Below are 19,874 nucleotides of genomic sequence, written 5' to 3' on the forward strand. Positions count from 1 at the left end.
TTCCTTTTTTAAAAACAAAAACATTTCAGCACAAGCACAATAGTAATCATACATAAATCAGAAAACAATTGAAAATAAGAACTCCAGGCCCACAGACATTTATGAGTTAACTGATCCAGGCTAATCTAACATACAGGGTGTAAATCATTTTTTCCCCCTGAATAGGAAGCATGGAGAATTATCTGATGACTGGTAGTTTTAAACAGAGTTTCTATTATTTTGCTAACACACATGCAACACTATTGGTTTTTTCCTTGGTTTTCATGTGACTATAGGGACAAATATCACCAATAATTAAGTTTTACTCACAGTAATGTCACATTGTTAGAAATCATCGGCACAGACTTTAAGTCACCATTTACACATTCCAATTCAGTTTCTTTGCAGTCACAGCATTGTGGATACTGTTTTAGAACTAATGGGACAAAAAGAGTAAGATTTCACTAGCAAACAAATACATTTCTTTAATTATGACTTTGCCTTTAATAACTGATACTGTTTTCTTTTCATTGAATGTATAAAATTTACATCTGTTAAATGAACTCATTCAGCCCCTAATAAAAGTAAATAAGAATTCTCTCCTACTCAAATGTAGACTAATGTGTTAATCTCAGTTCTAGCTTCTAGTAGTCATTTCAGAGACGTTTACCAAGTGATTAGAAAAAACGCACAAAATGTTAACTAGCATAACTCATCTAGTGAAGCAAGATTAAGTTCACTTCAATGAAAAACATTAGTATGATTAATTCTTAATGGATGTGACTGAGTCAGTTCAGTTCATTTGAATACCATAAAATAGTTGCTCAATAAATGCTTTTTGTTTAAAATCAGATTCAATTTTTTTCTTCTTTCAAACTTCCCTAAGAACCATGAGAAGACTGAGATGCAGGTTCTACCATAACAACACTGGCACTTTACTAAAATCCATCCAGCCAGATATTCCTTCATTTTGGTTCTTTGTTTTTCATCACTATGAAGTTGAAAGTTGAAGGTAAAAGTTATAGAGAAGCTGCAAAGCTGAGATAACCAAAGATCTAGCTATCTGAAGCGTTCAGAAGAAAGGATTCAGGATGTACTCTGAAGGGACTTACATAGTTACTAAGATAATGGCATGTAAAGAAGTGAGAAATCTAAGGAGAAGCCAGGCCAAACTGGTCCATAGGACAATCACTCTGTGTGTGTGTGTGTGTGTGTGTGTGATAGAGAGAGAAGAGGGCAGAGGAGAGAGAGAGAGACTTTGAGAAAGAGAGTATTTTTGGAGTCTGATTTCTCCTCTGAGCCTATGAATATTTGTATGATAGAGCTAAGAATGTGAGAGTTATTTTTGAATTTATTTTGTTATTTCTTTTAATGTAATTATAAGTTCTTGTTAGTTGCCCTGCTTCTTTTAGATCACTCTTATCCAAATGTTATTTTAAAAATAAATTTTACTGAATTTTATTAGTAAAGCCAACAAACTTCTACTGAGTATATACTTAATGGAAAAGATGCTTTTAGTGTATAAATTTTTGAAAATATTTTATGTTGTCTATACATATATGTTAATTAGTTCAACTTCCTAAAGATAACTTTCATATGCTTATATCAATATTTATTGACATAACCACCATTGAAATAGTGCTTATATGATTAAATTGAAAACCTGTGATTGGAAACTTATTTACCAATAGAATAATTTCATAGGGTCAAGCTGGGTGTGTCGCCAAAACCAGAAATGTGAGCATTAACTGTTTACCCTCCATCACCTGCAAGCCAATCATGCCCCCAGGCTCTGTGGATTCTTTTTCTGAAACGCCTTTTGCATCTCTCTCTACCTCAGTCTTCTCAATGGCATTTCCTGGGGATTGGAATAAATATAATATCCAGTATCTCTTTTATCATCATTCTTTCTCCTCCATCTGAACATGATTGACATTTTGGATCAATCGTTCTTTGTCCTGGGAGGCTGTCCTTTGCACTGTGGGATATTCAGCAGTAGCCCTGGCCTCTACCCACTAGATGCCAGCAGCAACCCACCCTTCTCCATCAGGATGACCAAAAGTGTCTCCAGGCTGGGCATGGGTGGCTCACGCCTGTAATTCCAACACTTTGGGAGGCTGAGATGGGTGGATTGCTTGAGCCCAGCAGTTTGAGACCAACCTGGGCAACATGGCAAGACCCCATCTCTACAAAGAATATGAAAATTAGCCAGGCATGGTGGTGCATGTCTGTAGTCCCAGCTACTCAGGAAGCTGAGGTGGAAGGATCACTTGAGCCTGGGAGGTTCAAGGCTGCAGTGGGCTGTGATTGTATCACTGCACTCCATCCTGGGCAACAGAGTGAGACCCTGTCTCAAAAAAAAAAAAAGTCTCTAGACACTGTCAGACGTTCTTTGCAGGCACTGTTGCCATGGCTGAGACTCACTACTCTAATTCATTCTCTGCAATTCTAATGAAATAATCTTCCTCACATACATTTCTGATCACGTGCTCTTCCTCCTCATTAAAAAATAAAATAAATATAAGACCAAACCAAACAAACATTAGGCCCAAAACTATGATGATTGCCTGTTGTATACAGTAGTAACCTTGAAAATGGGATGTGGGCAAGACGACTCATTGTGGGTTAGGTAGAAAATAGTAGAGCTTTTGGTTGTATTTATTTTTAATCTTATCCTTTTTTAGTTTCTAATTTTCATACAGAATATTCTTGTGCATTATAAAGTATATAAGTGGTCATTATAAACTGGTATTATAAAGTACATAAAATACTGTTAGTGAAGTATTTGATATACATATGTTATATACATATATTTACATATACATACTAATGTATGTAATTGTACATTCATCTTCCTAATTATATATCTATGTCTCTACATATACACATCCCCCCGTAAAATTCTATCTACAGGATAGAGGCCACACTTCAATGTGTGCACCAAAACCTTTCATGGGCTGGCCCCAGCCTTCTAGGCTCGGCTCCTGCCCGTCCACCTCATGCACTCAGAATGGTTGTGAAGAGGCATCCTGCAGCCTGCTGCGCATCTTCCGACCCCAGTGTTTTGCTGATCTTGCTCCCCTGCTCGTCTTGTCACCTCGTAGCTTTCCTCCATCCAAGGACTTCAAAGTCCATCTCAAATGTTATCCTCTCTGGCAATCTTTCCCCACCCTCAGCACAGCCATCATTTCTTCCAATGGGCTTCCCCATTCCCTGGTGCAAACATTATTCCTCCCTTTTAGCAATAATATTATATCATCACTGCTTTTGTAAGGAACTGTCTTTCCTGCTACATGTGAGGTGTTTGTGGGTTAGAACTCCGTCTTAGTCATCGTTGTCCTCTCAGTGCCTAACATCTTTCTTGAAGAAAATAATGAAAAGGAATAAGAACTTTACTATGAGTCACAATTATTCAATACTTATATATTCTTGCAATCAGAGAGTACTGCATGAAAATAGCATAAACGGAGATGGTTGTTTTCTTTTTTCTATCTTTCCAATCCCACAGGCAGACAACAGACCTGTTAGCCAGTGAAATACATTGAGCTAAAATGGAAATTGCAAAGGGAATTTGTCACATTACCCTCTATATAAATCTGTGCATCACAAATCATGTTTTTCACAAAGCTGATACTGTCTTTGAATCAAAACCACTTACAGCACTTCTGTGTTAAGGCCACGCTGTTAGCATTTCCATGGACTGTGCCAAATATGGTCGCCCATCCACTAGTGTCACCTGTGAAATGATGATTGAGATGTGTCACTTATTCTAGAAATTAAATACCGTCTTACAAAAGTTGAACAATTTGATAATGATTTTAAACTAAAATATGTTTAAGTATTAGAATGATTGATCTTTTAAATACATAGTAAGGGAGAAAAAGTCAGGCAAACATCTGCAAGGTGTCCCTTTTTTACGTGAAAAATACACCAAATGTATGTGCCATAAAATTTGCAATGCAAGTATGTAATTATTTTACATAAATATAAATGTCTTGGAAAATATCAACTATTTCTAATACTGACATTTTCCACGTTTGACCTTAACTTTGAGAACCTCCGAAGAAAATATCTGAATGTTGTTTTGTCACGTGCATCCTGCTGTATATGTAGAAACATACTTGATAGATATATTATTGAGTTCTGATAACATTTATGTCATCCGACTTTTTTTAATAAAGCAAGGGCAAAGTTTCTTAAAGGCTTTTTTCTGGGTGCAGTGGTGCTCGTCTGTAACCTTAGCACTTTGGGAGGCTGAGATGGGAGGATCACTTGCATGTAGGAGTTCAAGACCAGCTTGGGAAACATAGGAAGACCCTCTCTTTACAAAAAATAAAAAATTAACTGGGCGTGGTGGTGCACACCTGTAGTCCTAGCTACTTGGGAGACTGAGGTGGGAGGATAGCTTGATCCCAGGAGGTCACAGCTGCAGTGAGCAGTGATCACGGCACTGCACACCAGTCTGGGTGACAGAGGGAGACCCCGTCTCAAATAAATAAATAAATAATAAAGGTTTTTGAGTCCTGCTGAGAAAAATAACATTTCCTCGATTTGTCATATATTAATGTCAATTTGTCATATGTACATATAATTTATTTGCCAAATTTTCCTCTTCTTTTTAGTAAATCATATTTTTAAAAAAGGAGGCCTAATTGTGAAGTATTGTTATTTCAGTATATGCTATAAAATAATAAAATATGCATTATAATGTAAGATACTGAAGTTCACACAAATACCTAAGTAAATTAAAATAATTGCCCACAGTCTGCTTTGATCCTTGGAATCTTTATTTCTATTTCTTATTAATATTCTCAATAATTCTACTATGATGCTGCCTCACTTGCTTTATTTAATTTGGGTTCAGAAATCCTCATGGGGTAAACATTCACGGCTTCTGGTTCCCATGCAGCAAAGAGGAAAGGATGAGAATTTGAGTAACTTGCCCATTGGCATCCAGAGAGTTGCCCCCAAAACTAAGCACTGACTGTGCACTCTACTGCTCTAAGCTCTGTGATAAGACTGAGGCCTCTTCTCAAGGAGTTCCTACCTAGGAAGATAAATGCAATGATAAGGGCTGGGCGCAGTGGCTCATGCCCATAATCCCAGCACTTTGGGAGGCTGAGGCAGGCAGATCACCTAAGGTCAGGAGTTCCAGACCAGCCTGGCCAACATGGTGAAACCCCGTCTCTATTAAAAATACAAAAAATTAGCTGGGCATGGTGGAGGGCGCCTGAAATCTCAGCTACTCAGGAGGCTGAGGCAGGAGAATCGCTTGAACCCAGGAGGCAGAGGTTGCAGTGAGCCAAGATCACGCCATTGTACTCCAGCCTGGGCAACAAGAGCAAGACTCCATCTCAAAAACAAACAAAGAAACAACATCAACAACAATGAAAAGATAAGGCATTCTACTTTGTGCAGCATACAGATACACCCAGGGTGCTGTGATAACACAGACAAATTGCGGCCATCCTAGAACGGTGATACAGCTTCAGGGAGGCCAGGGAAGCCCTCCTGGAGGAGGAGACACTTAAACCAGGCCCTGAAGAATAAGTAGAAGTGATCCACGGGAAGTGTGGGCAGAGGCTGTGTCCCTCAGAGGGAGGCATGCCTGAGTACCCAGGGGCAGGACAAAAGATTCTAGAGATGCATGCCGTGGGCTTTGCTGCCCCACTTTGGTGGGTGGTTGGGCAGTGCTGAAGAGAGGTAGCTCTCTGTGGGAGAAAACACGCAGGATTTTTTCTGATTAACTAGACATATCAGCCTCTCTTGGCATCAGTCTCCTCCAGAGAAAAATATTTTTTAGGTTTCAATAAACAGAGCTGAAATTGGCCTATAAGATGCTCTATTATCTGGCCTCTGGTTACCCCTTCATTGCCTGTGTATACCTCTGTTCACTCTGCTTGAGTCATACACCATCAAACACATCATCCTGTTTCAGTCAGCCTTGGGCCTTTGCACCTGATGTTGCCTTTGCCTGGAATTCTGCCCCTCTAGAATATTTCATAGTTTCTTTCTTTCTTTCTTTCTTTCTTTCTTTCTTTCTTTCTTTCTTTCTTTCTTTCTTTCTTTCTTTCTTTCTTTTCTTTCTTTCTTTTCTTTCTTTCTTTCTTTCTTCTTTCTTTCTTTCTCAATCCAAGCATCATCATCTTATAAAGATTTTCTCTGGTTACGTCCTTGAAGTATCCCTCCCTCCAAGTTACTTTCTGTTTCATTATCCTGTTTCATTGCCTTACTTATCACTCAGATTATTTAATTCCTTACATACAGGTTTATCATCATCTTAGTTCACATTATCCATGTGAACTCCACAAGGTCAAGACACTTGTCTCTCTTAAGCTCACTGTGTCCCAGTAATTTGGAGAGCTCCTGGCACATAGTGGGCACTCAGTATAGGTCCATTCTATCAGTTAATTCTCTAGCTAGGCCCATTCACACTTTATGAATTTTTTTTTTTTTTTTTTGAGTTGCAGTTTTGCTCTCATTGCCCAGGATGGAGTGCAGTGGCGCGATCTTGGCTCACTGCAACCTTACCTCCTGGGATCAGGCAATTCTCCTGCCTCAGCCTCCTGAGTAGCTGGGATTACAGGCACCTGCCACCACGGCTAGCTAATTTTTTGTGTGTGTTTTCAGTAGAGACTGGTGTTTCACTATGTTGGCCAGGCTGATTTCGAACTCCTGACCTCAGGTGAGCCACCTGCCTCGGCATCCCAAAGTGCTGGGATTACAGGCATGAGCCACCGTGCCTGGCCACTTTATGAATATTCTTGGAGCTGAACCAAATTACCAGCCATAAGGAGGTAGTCACAGAAAGCCCCTTAAAGTTAAAATATGAGTATTGAAGTAGATTTTCAAATATAATTTTATTTTTATAAAATATAACATTTTATGATACTGTATTTCTGACTTAAGCAACCTCAACATACAAAAATTCAGGTCGTTAGCACAAATACATCGGGGAGTCATTATTTGTGTTTCCAAGGGAGTCCCTACAGAAAACCAAATCAGTTTTCCTAGTTTATCACAATCATTATCCAATGGACTCACAGTTTTGGGGTGTTCATAAAGTGAGGAACACAAGGGGAGCACTCACCACAGTTCTCTTCGTCTGCCCCGTTCCCACAGTCATCCTCGCCATCACAGTGGAAAGCTCGGGGCAAGCACTTGGTAAGATTCCCACAGGGAAAATATCCTTTTTGGCATGAAGGAGTGATCATGCTAGCTTGAGTCAGTGCAAAATCTACATGAAAGAGGGGCAAAAAAAAAAGTGTTACCATGGCCAAGCTCTCTCTGTGTTATCCCATTAACTTTTCACAAGAACTATATGAGTTGAGTTCATCTGGTGTTATTCTTAGTGCACAATTTCTTTGAATAATATTCTTAATGACAACTTTATTTTTTATTTTTAGACGGAGTCTCACTCTGTTGCCAGGCTGGAGTGCACGATCTCAGCTCACTGCAACCTCTGCCTCCCAAATTCAAGCAATTCTTCTGCCTCAGCCTCCTGAGTAGCTGGAATTACATATGTGCACCACAACGCCCGGCTAATTTTTGTATTTTTAGTAGAGACGGGGTTTCACCATGTTGGCCAGGCTGCTCTCAAACTCCTGACCAGCCCATCTTGGCCTCCCAAAGTGCTGAGATTACAGGTGTGAGCCACCTCGCCCAGCCAATGATAACATTTTAAACAGCCATAATCACACCGAATACCAGCTATATCAAGAACAGAATCAGGGTTCATTTTGAATTCACTTCCACAAGGTAATCATAAACAAAACCAGATGTATTGTCCTAGTTTTGTATGGAATCAAGGAGTCATCCACCCTTGAAAACAGAAAGGTAAAACCATGAGCTAATAGGGTCAAATGGGTAGATTTATTTACTTGTTAATCTTTTACAAGAAAGATTTGAGGTGACATGATAAAGATATACCTGCAAAAGGAGAGTTTAAGTGTGAGTTAGAGAGAAATCCAGAAACACATTAGAATGAGGGAAACTAGGATTGAACATTGAACACTCATCTATGGTGTCTACTGGGTCTACTGTTTGCCAGACACTTCACACAGTGGTTATCATTGTTAATCTTTCAGCCAGCCTATGGTATGGGCGATATTATCCTTCATGTTTTGGGATTAGGGAAGTTAAATATCTTGCGTGCAGTGGTTCATCTGGGAAGTGACACAGAGTGGCTTTGAATCGTCCCTCTGACTCCGTAGGCCCACCCTTAGCCATTGTACTAGGAGACTATCAATCGATTTAGGAATCTGCATTTCAAGGAGCATAAATCGGGACTAGTTAAAAACAATCTTCTGGTGCAGGGTACATAAGAGAAGACCAATGAGAGTTGAATAACTGCTGAGTTGAATAAGAAATTAAAGAAAGGAAATATAATTGACATTTACAAAAGTATTATATCTATGGATAGGATGACCAAAACAATTCTAGCAATTTAGATGTAAGAGATATTCTTTCAATTTTGAGAGAATACTTTTCAGAAAATAAAGAGACATGTTCGTAAGTTGGCTAATAAAATTACGGAAGTCATGTATTTTTAAAAAAGGAGTTCTGTCCAGGTGCAGTAACTCACACCTATAATCCCGGCACTTTGAGGCCGAGGTGGGGAAATCACTTGAGGCCAGCAGTTTGAGACCAGCCTGGCCAACATGGTGAAACCCCATCTCTACTGAAAATAAAAAAATTAGTCAGACATGGTGGCATATACTTACAGTCCTAGCTACTCAGGAGGCGGAGGCAGAAGGGTTGCTTGAACTTGGGGCACTGAGGTTACTGTGAGCCAAGATGGCACCACTGCACTCCAGCCTGGGCGACAGAGCTTGACTCAGTCTCAAAAAAAAAAAAATTGGAACTTCACAGAAATTGATTTAAGGAGAGTGTAGACACAAGAATGACTATAGGTTGGCATGATTCATTGAAGGGAGCAAGAGATGTGGGCAAAGTGCTCCTAACCACGCCACTGAAGGCTGGCATCATGACCTGGGATTCCCTTGGGTTTGTGTGGGAGACGATATTTTTAACATAGCAGAAGGATAAGGAACAAACTTTAATAGGAACATCATCTACTTTGTGCTGGGCATTTCCTAGATACTTGATTTGATGTTAATGGCAACTGTGTACAGTTGGCATTAATATCCCCAAATAAAGATGAGGAAATGACTGAGAACATGAAGGCACGTCTACTTTGATTGCTGGGAAAAATGCCCTTGTGAGGCCTGAGCCCTCCAAGCAAATGCTGCCTTGTAGAGAGACGTCTTCCCCTGAGGCCCCTCAGGAGACTCTCCTAAAGGAGGTAGAACCTACTGCTCTCATTAACAAAGATGTCATTTGTTAAAGGGCAGGAGTTGGAGTTTAGGCACTAAAGCTACGTCTGAATTACAAGTGCACATTAAGCTTTCAGTGATGTCATTAGGGAGGATGAGTATATCATTTCAGCTTGAGTCGTTTAGTCCTGATGACCATGGAGATCCAGCAAGCACAGAAAAGCAGAGCCTCTGGCCCTCTCTGGGGGCAGCCGGGTATGCTGGTGCACACTCTTGGAGGCTGGTGTGGCCACAACCTCTGGGTCTTTTCTGACTGAGGAGGAGGACTCAGAGCGTGGCTTTTGGATGTTTTCCTGCTCGTTGGCGTTTTGTTCTTACAAAAGCAAAAATTATTGTCTCGCTATTGCTGCAGTAGTGGATGAAAGATTTACTCTCGGCAGCTAGGCATAAGACCAGTCAAATCTGTGACTATTTTAGGAAGACTTCTCCGCTCCTTGGCACTGGGGTTGGCTTGTTAAGCCTGTTCACGCAGGGAGAGGCATACTGAGTCATAGATTTTAAAATCCCTCAACTTCTTGCTTGTAAAGATTTCTGTAGGAGGCAGATTTATAAAAATGAGTAGTCCTCCTGTGTTTGGAACATGAATGAGAGACACAGTCAATATATCTACGTGTAGTGGCTTAGAAATTTTTTTAAGACAGTAATTTACAGTTAGAAATGTATTTTATATCACAGTCCAGCATACACGCAGCCATAACCACACTCCCAACACACACCTACACCCGCACACTCACTCTCACACCCACACACAGTAGCACACACCCACGCACCCTCATCCCACAGCCACACCCACATCCACGTAATGAAAAAAATTTTCCTGAAGTATCACTCTTTTAAAGTTATGTGGGATGAGCTTTGATCCTTGCTATTCTATCTTATTCAGTTGAGAAGGGATCACATGCCTCTCAGTTGATTTCATGATCCCCTAATGGGATGTGACCTACTATTTAAACACATTCGTTAGTGATAATGCACCTCAGAGACACTCAAACCTGGATTACAATTCTCTCTGCCACTCACTAGCCATGTGACCTTGAGCAGGCTACTTAACCTCTTTAAACCTTAGTTTCCTCACATTTAAAATAGAATTAATGAGAACATCTCCCTTGTGGGTGTGTTTCGGGGACAGACAAGCTGATGCGTATGAAGTGGGGAGAGCGCCTGGCCCATAGTAACCCTGGGTTAATGTCGGCACACAGGCAATTTCCATATAAGGTAAGAAAACAGAATGTTAAGAAGGAAGCTCTATGTAAAATGGAAGCTTGCTGTGCCTCAGCATTTCAAGATTTTTTATGTGACTTCTCTGAAAGATAGTGACCAAAATAAAAGCTTCCCCTACTTCTTTATGTTATTCCATCTTAAAAGCCATATCACATGTATGATTTTTATTTTATTTCAAATCTCTTTTGAAAGCTGAAGGAGGACTGTAAATGATAAATAACCAAGGAAAATGTCCTTACAGCCTCCTAACAATATTTTCTTAATGTTTAGAAGAAGCGATTAAGCATTCAATTAAAGAGAATTTTGAAATAGAGAGGTGAGGCGATGTGAGTAGGATCCTTTGAAGGTGGCATGTGGTGTTTCCTTCCAGGATTTATTATAAAAATAGCTGTGAGTTGTGTTTTCTTGTTTTTTGTTTTTGTTTTGTTTTTTTTCTTCTTGAGATGAAGTCTTGCTCTGTCACCTGGCTGGAGTGCAGTGGCACAATCTTGGCTCACTGACACCTCCGCCTCCCGAGCTCAAGCAATTCTCCTGTCTCATCCTCCCCAGTAGCTGGGACTACAGACTCACACCACCACACCTGGCTAAGTTTTGTATTTTTGGTAGAGATGAAGTTTCACCATATTGGTCAGGCTGGTCTCGAACTCTTGACCTCAAATGATCCACCCGCTTTGGCCTCCCAAAGTGCTGGGATTGCAGGCATGAGCCACTGTGCCCGGCTGACTGTGAGTTCTTTGAGGGCTGGACCTAACTAAATGCCCATCTCACATATTCAGAAAGTCTAGGCGACAGGGACAAACAAGCAATCAACTGTCACAAATAAAAGGCGTCAAGATGGTTTCCTTTTTCCTAGAAAAAAAATTGAGTTGCATCTAGCAAGTGTGGACAAAGAAGGGGAGGAAGAGACTGAACATGTATGAATAGAACCTGCCAACTGCATTTCTCGTAATTCCATTTTCCACCCGAGTGGCATCTTCCTGAAGACATTTCAAAACACAAATGTTTTATATATAAGGAGAATAAATGAATACAATGTATTCCCCACCCTTTTCCCTCTGTGACCTATATCTCTATTGTCTAACTTAGTGTCTTACTTGGTGCTCAGTAATTTTTTAAATGAACATGTGAATTAATGAGCCATTTAGAAATTTAAAAAAAAGGAATTGAAGGAAGAACCCTTTTCAAAATTTAAGCTTCCCAAGGCAGCAGATTTAGGCTGTTATTCTGATGAGAAAATATTGTTTAGTCTTTCATGCACTTCATTTATCATTCCGCTCTGTCATTATACAAATTAAATAATAATTAGAACCCCTGCTGTACTTGGTACATGGTGAAAAAAGCATCACTAGCTATCTGTAGAAAGTGTATTCTGTTGTCTATTCTTCCTGCCATCTGTGGAAGTGGGAAGAGACAGCTTTTATTGAAGCCTGGGGATTATAAAAATGGAGGATGCCTGCATCACAGCAGTGCTGATGGCTTCTCCAGTGGTTTCCATGGGACCCCTGCCAAACACACAGCTGAGTGGAGGCTCGAACATATAAAAGAGAATTGCTCAGTAATCGTCCTTCTTTTGTCTTCTGGTCAATATTCTGGACGTGTCTGTGCCAATAGATTTTAAAATGACGTTCAGATGGCCTTTTAAAGCCAACTGGACTGCTGCCCAAGGCTATTTTTTGCTGCCCATCAACACTTCCCTTGGGTTATTGGGAAACAACAGGTGAGAATCATCTTTCAGGTCCTCAGTTTAAGAATTGATGAAGATATACAAGTCTCTTTTTGCTTTCTCTGTTTCTCTGCCAATGCTAGTCCTATATAAAGCTGAAGAAAGCCTGTATCCTCTCAGCCAGATGTTCTGGCTCTAACACCAGGGACGATGGCTCCAGGGGGATATAGGCCAAGGAGGAGTGCATCGCCAAGGTGGGGTGGTGTTTAACCCAAGTCAGACGACATGGTCACCAGGGATGGCAATGGTGCTGCAGGGGGGGCTATAGAAATTGCCAGAGAAGCCTGTGCCATCTGCTCCAGAGAGCCAACTAACTGCAGTACCAGAGGAAACATTCATTTAGCATCCAGAAAGTGTTAACTAAGTGCCTACTATGCATTGCGTTTTGTTGTCCGTCAGCAAGGCAGACAGTGTCCATTGCTACTGGAACTCAGGGGCTGGGATCTCTGATGGGGGTGGCACCATCCTGGGCAGCTCCACTGAGAAGCCAAGGTGAAGCAGCTCCATCAGTTGAGTGCACCTGGCCGGAGCCCTCCCTACTTCTGCGAAGAGTGAATTTTACTAGAAGTCCACCTTTGTTGGGTAGATGATTTGTTGTTTGCTTGAAGAAAACGAGCAAAGGCTTTTATGTTAAGGTAGGTGAAGAGAAATTGGCCTCTTGGTGGTGGTGGTGGTGGTGGTGGTTATTTTCCAAACTTGGCGATCTTACCCTTTCATGCAGCTGTTTGGTACTCCCTGCCTGGATGGTGTTTCTTGGCCACATCAATTATTATATTCAGTATTTTGATCCAGTTTCACTCACATGTATTTACCCCACCTCCTTTCCATTTCAGAGATTCCTGCCCTAACGAATTTCTCCCAACCTTTATTTTCTGTCATGTTCTTCTGAGACAAAGCCACTACTTTATGCTGGCAAAAGTCCCTCAGGACCCTATTCACAGATTTTTTTCGGCGGTGGGGGGAGCAGAAAATATTGCCCCCTCCTTCTTCTGATGACTGCCTGATGTTAGAAAGACAGATTTGGGGAAATGATGCCTAACTTCGTGGAACAGAGTGTAGACTCAATACATTTTGATTTATATTGGAAAGAAGGATAATTTCAAACTGCCAACATCATCCTTACCAGGGATGGATGTCAGCCCCACATCCTGCTTGCCTGGATGCCTTTATGTGGGTCACAAACAGAAGTTGTGGCCGTTCGTGGGTTATAAGGGATTTAAGGGAAGAAGGAAGACTTCCCTTCCAAAAGTATTATTTCTGCTAACTGGTAAACTGCCAAACCTCCACCTTTAGAGACGCATTATTTTAGGTTAAAAATCTTATCTATTAGTATGTAAAGTTCATCTCCTTCTACATGAGTTGAGAGACTACCTTCTTCCTAAAGCTTGCCTGAGGCGAGTGAATGGAGAGAATGAGCAGTGTGGTGGGTGAAGGGGAGAAGACCATGGAAAGGGGGATTGTGAAGGAGACAGGCAAGGGGAAGCCCGATGGGAACTTGGTTTGGGAAATGTGGAGAGAAGGTGCTACCTTGGTCCCTTAATTCCTCTCTGATTCATTGACTGCTATGTTTCATGGAACTTTCACTGGCTGTTCTTCCTCTGAGTGGGAATTATCCCAGATTCTATTCACATCAACTTATGAATGTACCTGCATCCAAGGCTGCAGCATGTGTTTGGGCAGGACCCACCTCATGTAAGCGTGGGTACCATCCACCTAGACTGCTCGTGCTGAGTGTATGGAAACTGCACAGGACTAGACCAAGTCCCTGGATTATTCTTTTGTGATGCACAAAGAATGAAGGCCTCTTGTCCTTCCCATAGTAAAGCCTTCCATCTATGTTCTGTGCTCCACTCGACCTCACTTTCTCAGACTCTGCATTGTTTCCTTTCTTTCCTATATTTTATATATATATATATACACACACACATACACACACATATATATATACACACACATATATATGTATTTTTTGAGATGGGTTTTCACACTTGTCACTCAGGCTGGAGTACAATGGCATGATCTTGGCTCTCTGAAACCTCCGCCTCCAGGTTTCTAGTGATTCTCCTGCCTCAGCCTCCCAAGTAGCTGGCATTACAGGCATGCACCGCCACACTCGGCTAATTTGTTTTGTATTTTTAGTAGAGACGGGATTTCACCATGTCAGTCAGGCTGGTCTTGAACTCTGACCTCAGGTGATCCACCCACCTCAGCCTCCCAAAGTGCTGGGATTATAGGCGTGAGCCACCCCACCCAGCTATTTTCAGTATCTTTGTCTCTCTATTGTACAGCTCCCATCTTCAAAACAAATAAACCAGTCAACCAACCCAAATCCTGTTATATCTGCCTGCCTATAAAACTGAGATATACTCTCCTCCCCTTCACAATTAAATTTCTCAGAAGAACCGTACAAGTAAGTCAATATCTCCACTTCCTTACCACACTTTCATTCTTAAATCCATAGCTTCCACCTTGACCTTGCTGCTCTGCTGACATTCTTCTCACCAGAATCACTGTCATCCTTTTTGACGCTAAATCCAATGGCTCTTTCGTAGTCCTCATCTTGCTTGGTTTTCTGCATTTGACACATCCAACCTTGGTCCCCAGGTTAAAAGCTTTTTTTCCTCCATATTTTCTAAAAATTCCTTTTCTTCCTCTTTATCTCCTTAATTCATCAGCTCCGTTTTCTTTGTCAATATGCTGACATCTCTAACATGCGTTAGATCAGAAGTTTCTAGATTTTTGCATTTCTTAGACCAAATAAATTCAATTAAAGAATTTAGAGAAACCTGCCAAAAGTTACTGATGTTTTAGTTTGTCAAATAAGGATGATTTTAAAACTCCGAGTTACCATATATTTTAACATGGATTTATTAGAAAAGTAGTATTTTATTGTTAAAAATTAGAGAGAATGTATCTGGAGAAGAAAAGACAATCTTTTCAAAGGAATACATTTGGCTTTATGAAAAATGTATTCCTTTGAAAAGATTGTTTTTCATCTAATTCATGCTGATGAGACAGTGAAACTTTCATTCCTGACAGCAATAGTCAGGACCAGTGTTTGGAACCACGTGTGAGAAAACGGAATCTGGCAATGCAACCAGAATTCTTTAGGGAGGTTAGTCCTCTGTTCTGTAACTCACAAATATTTTCTTGTAGTTTGTCACTTGTTTTTAACTCTGTTTACGAGAGGTTCCAGAGATGTAACTGCCAGTTCCTGACTTTAAAATAACTATGCAAACTAAAAATAGCAGGTAACTTACTTGATTTAATTAAGTGTTATCTATAAAATCCCACAGCATACAAGTGAGGTTTTGAAGGCTTTCCCTTTGAGATTGATGGTGTCCACTACTACTATATCTATTCATTGTTGTACTGGAGGGCTTAGCCAATGGAATTAAGTAAGGAAAGTAAATTAATGGCATACATATTGGAAGAGAAGACATAAAACTGTAATTATTCATAAATAATATAACTGTGAATATTAAAATAATAAATTTTTAGCATTGGTGAATTTTGCAAAGTTTCTATAAAGTCAATTGTATTTTTATATTTCAGCAACTATTAGACAATGAAATGTTTTAAAAATCACACCTTTTACTATAGCATGAACAGTATCATGTATTTAGGCATAAATCTAACAAAAGTGGGCAAGACATTTATGTAAAGTATATACTATTAGTGAAAGACATTAAAAACCTAAATAAGTGGAAGGCAATATTTTCAAGATGTTCATTCTTTCCCCAAATCAGTCTATAGATTCAAAGAAATCTCAATAAAAATCCCAGGAGTATGTGTGTGGGAATGGGTAAGTTGATTCTCAAAGGCATGTGGAAATGCAAAAGAACACGAAGAGCCAGGCTACCATCGAAGAAGGAGAACAAGGAGAGAGGACTCATTATCTGTATGGCAAGACATATTATAATGGTACAATAGTTCAGGCAGTGTGATGTTGGTGGAAACATTGAAAGACAGACCAATGGAACAGAATAGAAAGTTTGGAAAAAGACAGACACACATGTAAACGTTTGTACTACAGAGCAGTGGGGTGAGGTGATGCTCAATTCTAGATAGATAATAGGATGAAATATGAAAGGTGAAACAATACAGTTTCTAGGATAACATAAGAAAAAATCTTTATGACTGTGAGGTAGATGTATTAAGGAAACTACAAAGAAGAAAAACCAAATAAAAGCACTAATCATAAAGGAAAAGATACTTAAATTAGACAATATACAAATTAAGAACGTCTTCTTATTTATTTTTTTGGAGATGGAGTCTTGTTCTGTCACCAGACTGGTGGAGTGCAGTGGCTCAATCTTGGCTCACTGCAACTGCTGCCTCCCGGGTTCAAGCGATTCTCCTGCCTTAGCCTCCCGAGTAGCTGGGACTATATAGGTGCACAACACCACGCCTGGCAATTTTTTTTTTTTTTTTAATAAAGATGGGGTTTCACCATGTTGCCCACGATAGTCTCAATCTCCTGACCTCATGATCTGCCCGCCTCGGCCTCCCAAAGTGCTAGGATTACAGGCTTGAGCCACCATGCCTGGCCTGTCTTTTTAAAAAGGCATCGTTAAGAGAGTGCAAAGACAAGTTGCAGAGTAGAGGATACTTGCAAAGGGTCTGTAATCAGCAAACGTATAGATGTTCTACTAATCAATAAAGAAAAAAATGAATGGTAAATAGAAAAATGGGCAAGAGACTTGAATAGGTACTGAACAAAAGAGGATATCTGAATGACAAAAAACATCTGAAAAAGTATTAAATCTAATTCATAATCAGGGAAATGCAAATTAAAACCACAATAAAATATCACTAAGATTACTAGTATGGGTATAATTTAAAAATAAAAAACCCAATGATACACTATTTGGTGAGGATGTAAAATCATGCAAATTCTCATACACTGGTGGAGTGTTAATTGGAGCAGCTGCTTTGGAAAACAGTTTGTCAGTATCTACTAAGTTTGAAGTTGTGCAAACCCTACGAGTCAGTAGATTTACTTCTAGGTAAATGCCCATAGAAATTCATGCACATGTACATCAAGAGATTCTTACAAGAACATTCACAGCAGCATTATTCACAATAACCCCAAGCCAGAAACAATCCAAGTGTCTTTGAAAAATAAAATGGATAAACATTTCTGGAATGTTTCTCGATGGCGTACTATATAGTCTTGAAGATGAGCAAACTACAACATCCAAAGTGATTTCAGATCAAGCAGGGCCAGTGGACAGTTCTCCTTCACTTTTTACAATTATCTTGTATTCAGTTAGGAAAACATTCTTTGCAGCCCTAACTTTTAAGATAATTAAGATACTAAGATTGTAGCATGTTCTATTCTCTGTATTTCCAGATACTAAGACTGTAGCATGTTCTATTTTCCGTATTTCCTATTTCTTTGATAATCATCTCAGAAGTCATTTTTGCAAAAACTTTACTGAGACTTCAAAACCACTCCTCAGTACAAACTTTCCCTTTTTTCTACCCAAACCATCTTGCACATACCTCTATGTAGTATTTATAGCATGTCATTATTAGTATATTAAGCTGGTGCAAAACAAATTGCGGTTTTTGCCATTAAAAATAATGGAATTTATTAATTTTGATTCAATGGCTAGAGAAGTTTTCAGTTCTTAGTGTAAAGCAGATGCCTCAAAAATTGTTGTCTGAACTTAATTAACATTTTCAGGAATAGCAATGCTGTTTCTGTAAGTGAGCCACATAGACCTAAAGCTCCATATGTGGGAGTGGAGAGCACATCAGTGCTTCAGTGCTAATCCATGTCAGAAGCTTAGGCCAAACTTGGGCATACGTCTGCTGATGATGATGTCAATGTGGGTTGAGTGCATATGATAGAAGCTTCATGCGCATTTTCTTTTTTTCATTTATCTTACACCAATGGTTCAGTTTTTTAAGTGAAAAACTTGCTTGGCACCATCTTCTTTTTTTTTTTTTTTTTTTTTTTAAGCCATTTTCTAGGGAAGAGGAGCAGTGGCAAAGGGCCTCTCATAATTTTTTAGCTGGAGTCTATGTAGGCTGGAGTAAGGTGGCCCATATAATTTTGAGAATCGGGTCATAGCACAGGTAATTTTCTCATGCTTTATTCTTTTCAAAACTTACAATTCACAGGTAAAATGAACAAAAATAACAGCATGTACACAACCCTGTGCTTTTAGGGAGAGCAACTTATTTTTCCAAGTGGTTAATTTTAACTTTAGTTATTACAGTAAGAGCGGCATTTTAAAGTGGGAAACAGGAAACAGCCAAAAAGGAAATGGCTTCAAATAAGGGAAAAGAGTTTTCCCGTAACACTCAGTGTAGATTATTATCCTTTTCCTATGTATAAGAAAGTTTACATAAAGATATCATCTCACCCTCAGACTGAATGTTGAGGCTTTTAAGGGAATATTTTTACGGTGGCTCTTAAGGCAGAATGAAAGAGAATCAGTATCTTCTACATCTCTTATATAACATGGGTTTACATGAAAGGAAATTAGGAGTAGAAATATCTACAGCAATAGATACACTATTTTTTAGCCTATGGGGTTGAAACAGAATGTCCCAGGCAAGGTGTGAATAACAGAAAAAGAGAGAGAGAGAGGCACTGACCTGTCCGATGTCTACTGGCTAAGCTATAATCGAATAAAAAATTGGATAATGAAAGCCAGGTGACCAATAAGAAATAGAATCTGGCCCCAAACCAGAAGAGATTCTTCCTTAGCCATTTGTGTTATGAGTTTATTAATTTCTTTTAAAGGCAGGAGTGGTAATTAACATCAAGGCTGCTCTACAGGTAAACTAGCATATTAATTACAGTTTTTGAACTATACTAATTGTTAAGAAACTTTATATTGATAATTAAACAATGTAGATTCAGATATTCTCTTCCCAAATACTTAATTTGTCCTTATTGCCTCCAAATTTGAAACACCATTTCAAGTAGAATTAGTGCGTCAAACAATCCAGGTGAATCCAGTTATCCATCCTGGCACACACAACGAATAGAACAAAAATAAGCACCTCAAAGAAAAAAAAGCCCATGTCTATTTTGACCAGTTTTTCCAGGTGTATGGTCCATTGAACAGGTTTGTCAGAATCACCTGGGCCGCTTCCTAAACATGCAGAGCCCATGACCCACCATAGAGCTATTGAATCCTCAGGGGCTGGAGTTGTGGAATCTGTGTCTCTGACATCATGACAAGTGGTTCTTGGAAACTCGATAATTATATAAGTATTGCGGATGAAGCGGAGAAGTTATTTGGTATGCCAAAGGCCGAACTTGAACAAGGCTATGACTTGAACATGGGTTTGCTGACCCCAAATCCAGCATCCTTGTTGCTCTGCTGCCTCCCGTCTCCTAATCTGTTAACGTTTGTGTAGCACTTTACTTCACGACTCCAGATCTCTGGTGTGTGTACGTTCACCCATGTCCTGTCTTTGAAAATGCACAATCTGAAGGACAAAAGCTACCTTCTTTGCTGAACTTCTGGATCAATGTCGTCCATTGTGAGAAAACCCTGAATATGCTCTCACATCATACTCTTCCGTAGACACAGAAAACACTGATACTATGCTTTTCCATGAACACATTTGGGTTATAGAAGAGAAAGCTC

General features: G+C 39.7%; 1 protein-coding gene and 1 long non-coding RNA gene across 9 annotated transcripts in view; one reads left to right on the plus strand and one right to left on the minus strand.

The window, feature by feature from the left end:
* LOC105485992 (uncharacterized) overlaps positions 1-19,874 on the plus strand; it is a 539,662-nt gene that overhangs the window by 86,285 nt on the left and 433,503 nt on the right. The window lies entirely within an intron of this gene.
* Positions 1-19,874, minus strand: part of LOC105485986 (relaxin family peptide receptor 2) — a gene marked incomplete at its 5' end in the record, with an annotated part of 70,894 nt that overhangs the window by 44,368 nt on the left and 6,652 nt on the right. Inside the window, 3 exons of the mRNA XM_011748623.3 lie at positions 310-415; positions 3,638-3,715; positions 7,070-7,216. Of these exons, the coding sequence (XP_011746925.3) occupies positions 310-415; positions 3,638-3,715; positions 7,070-7,216 (331 nt within the window). The remainder of the gene's footprint in view (positions 1-309; positions 416-3,637; positions 3,716-7,069; positions 7,217-19,874) is intronic.

Source organism: Macaca nemestrina, chromosome 16, assembly GCF_043159975.1.
Source record: "Macaca nemestrina isolate mMacNem1 chromosome 16, mMacNem.hap1, whole genome shotgun sequence".
Lineage (NCBI taxonomy): Eukaryota > Metazoa > Chordata > Mammalia > Primates > Cercopithecidae > Macaca > Macaca nemestrina.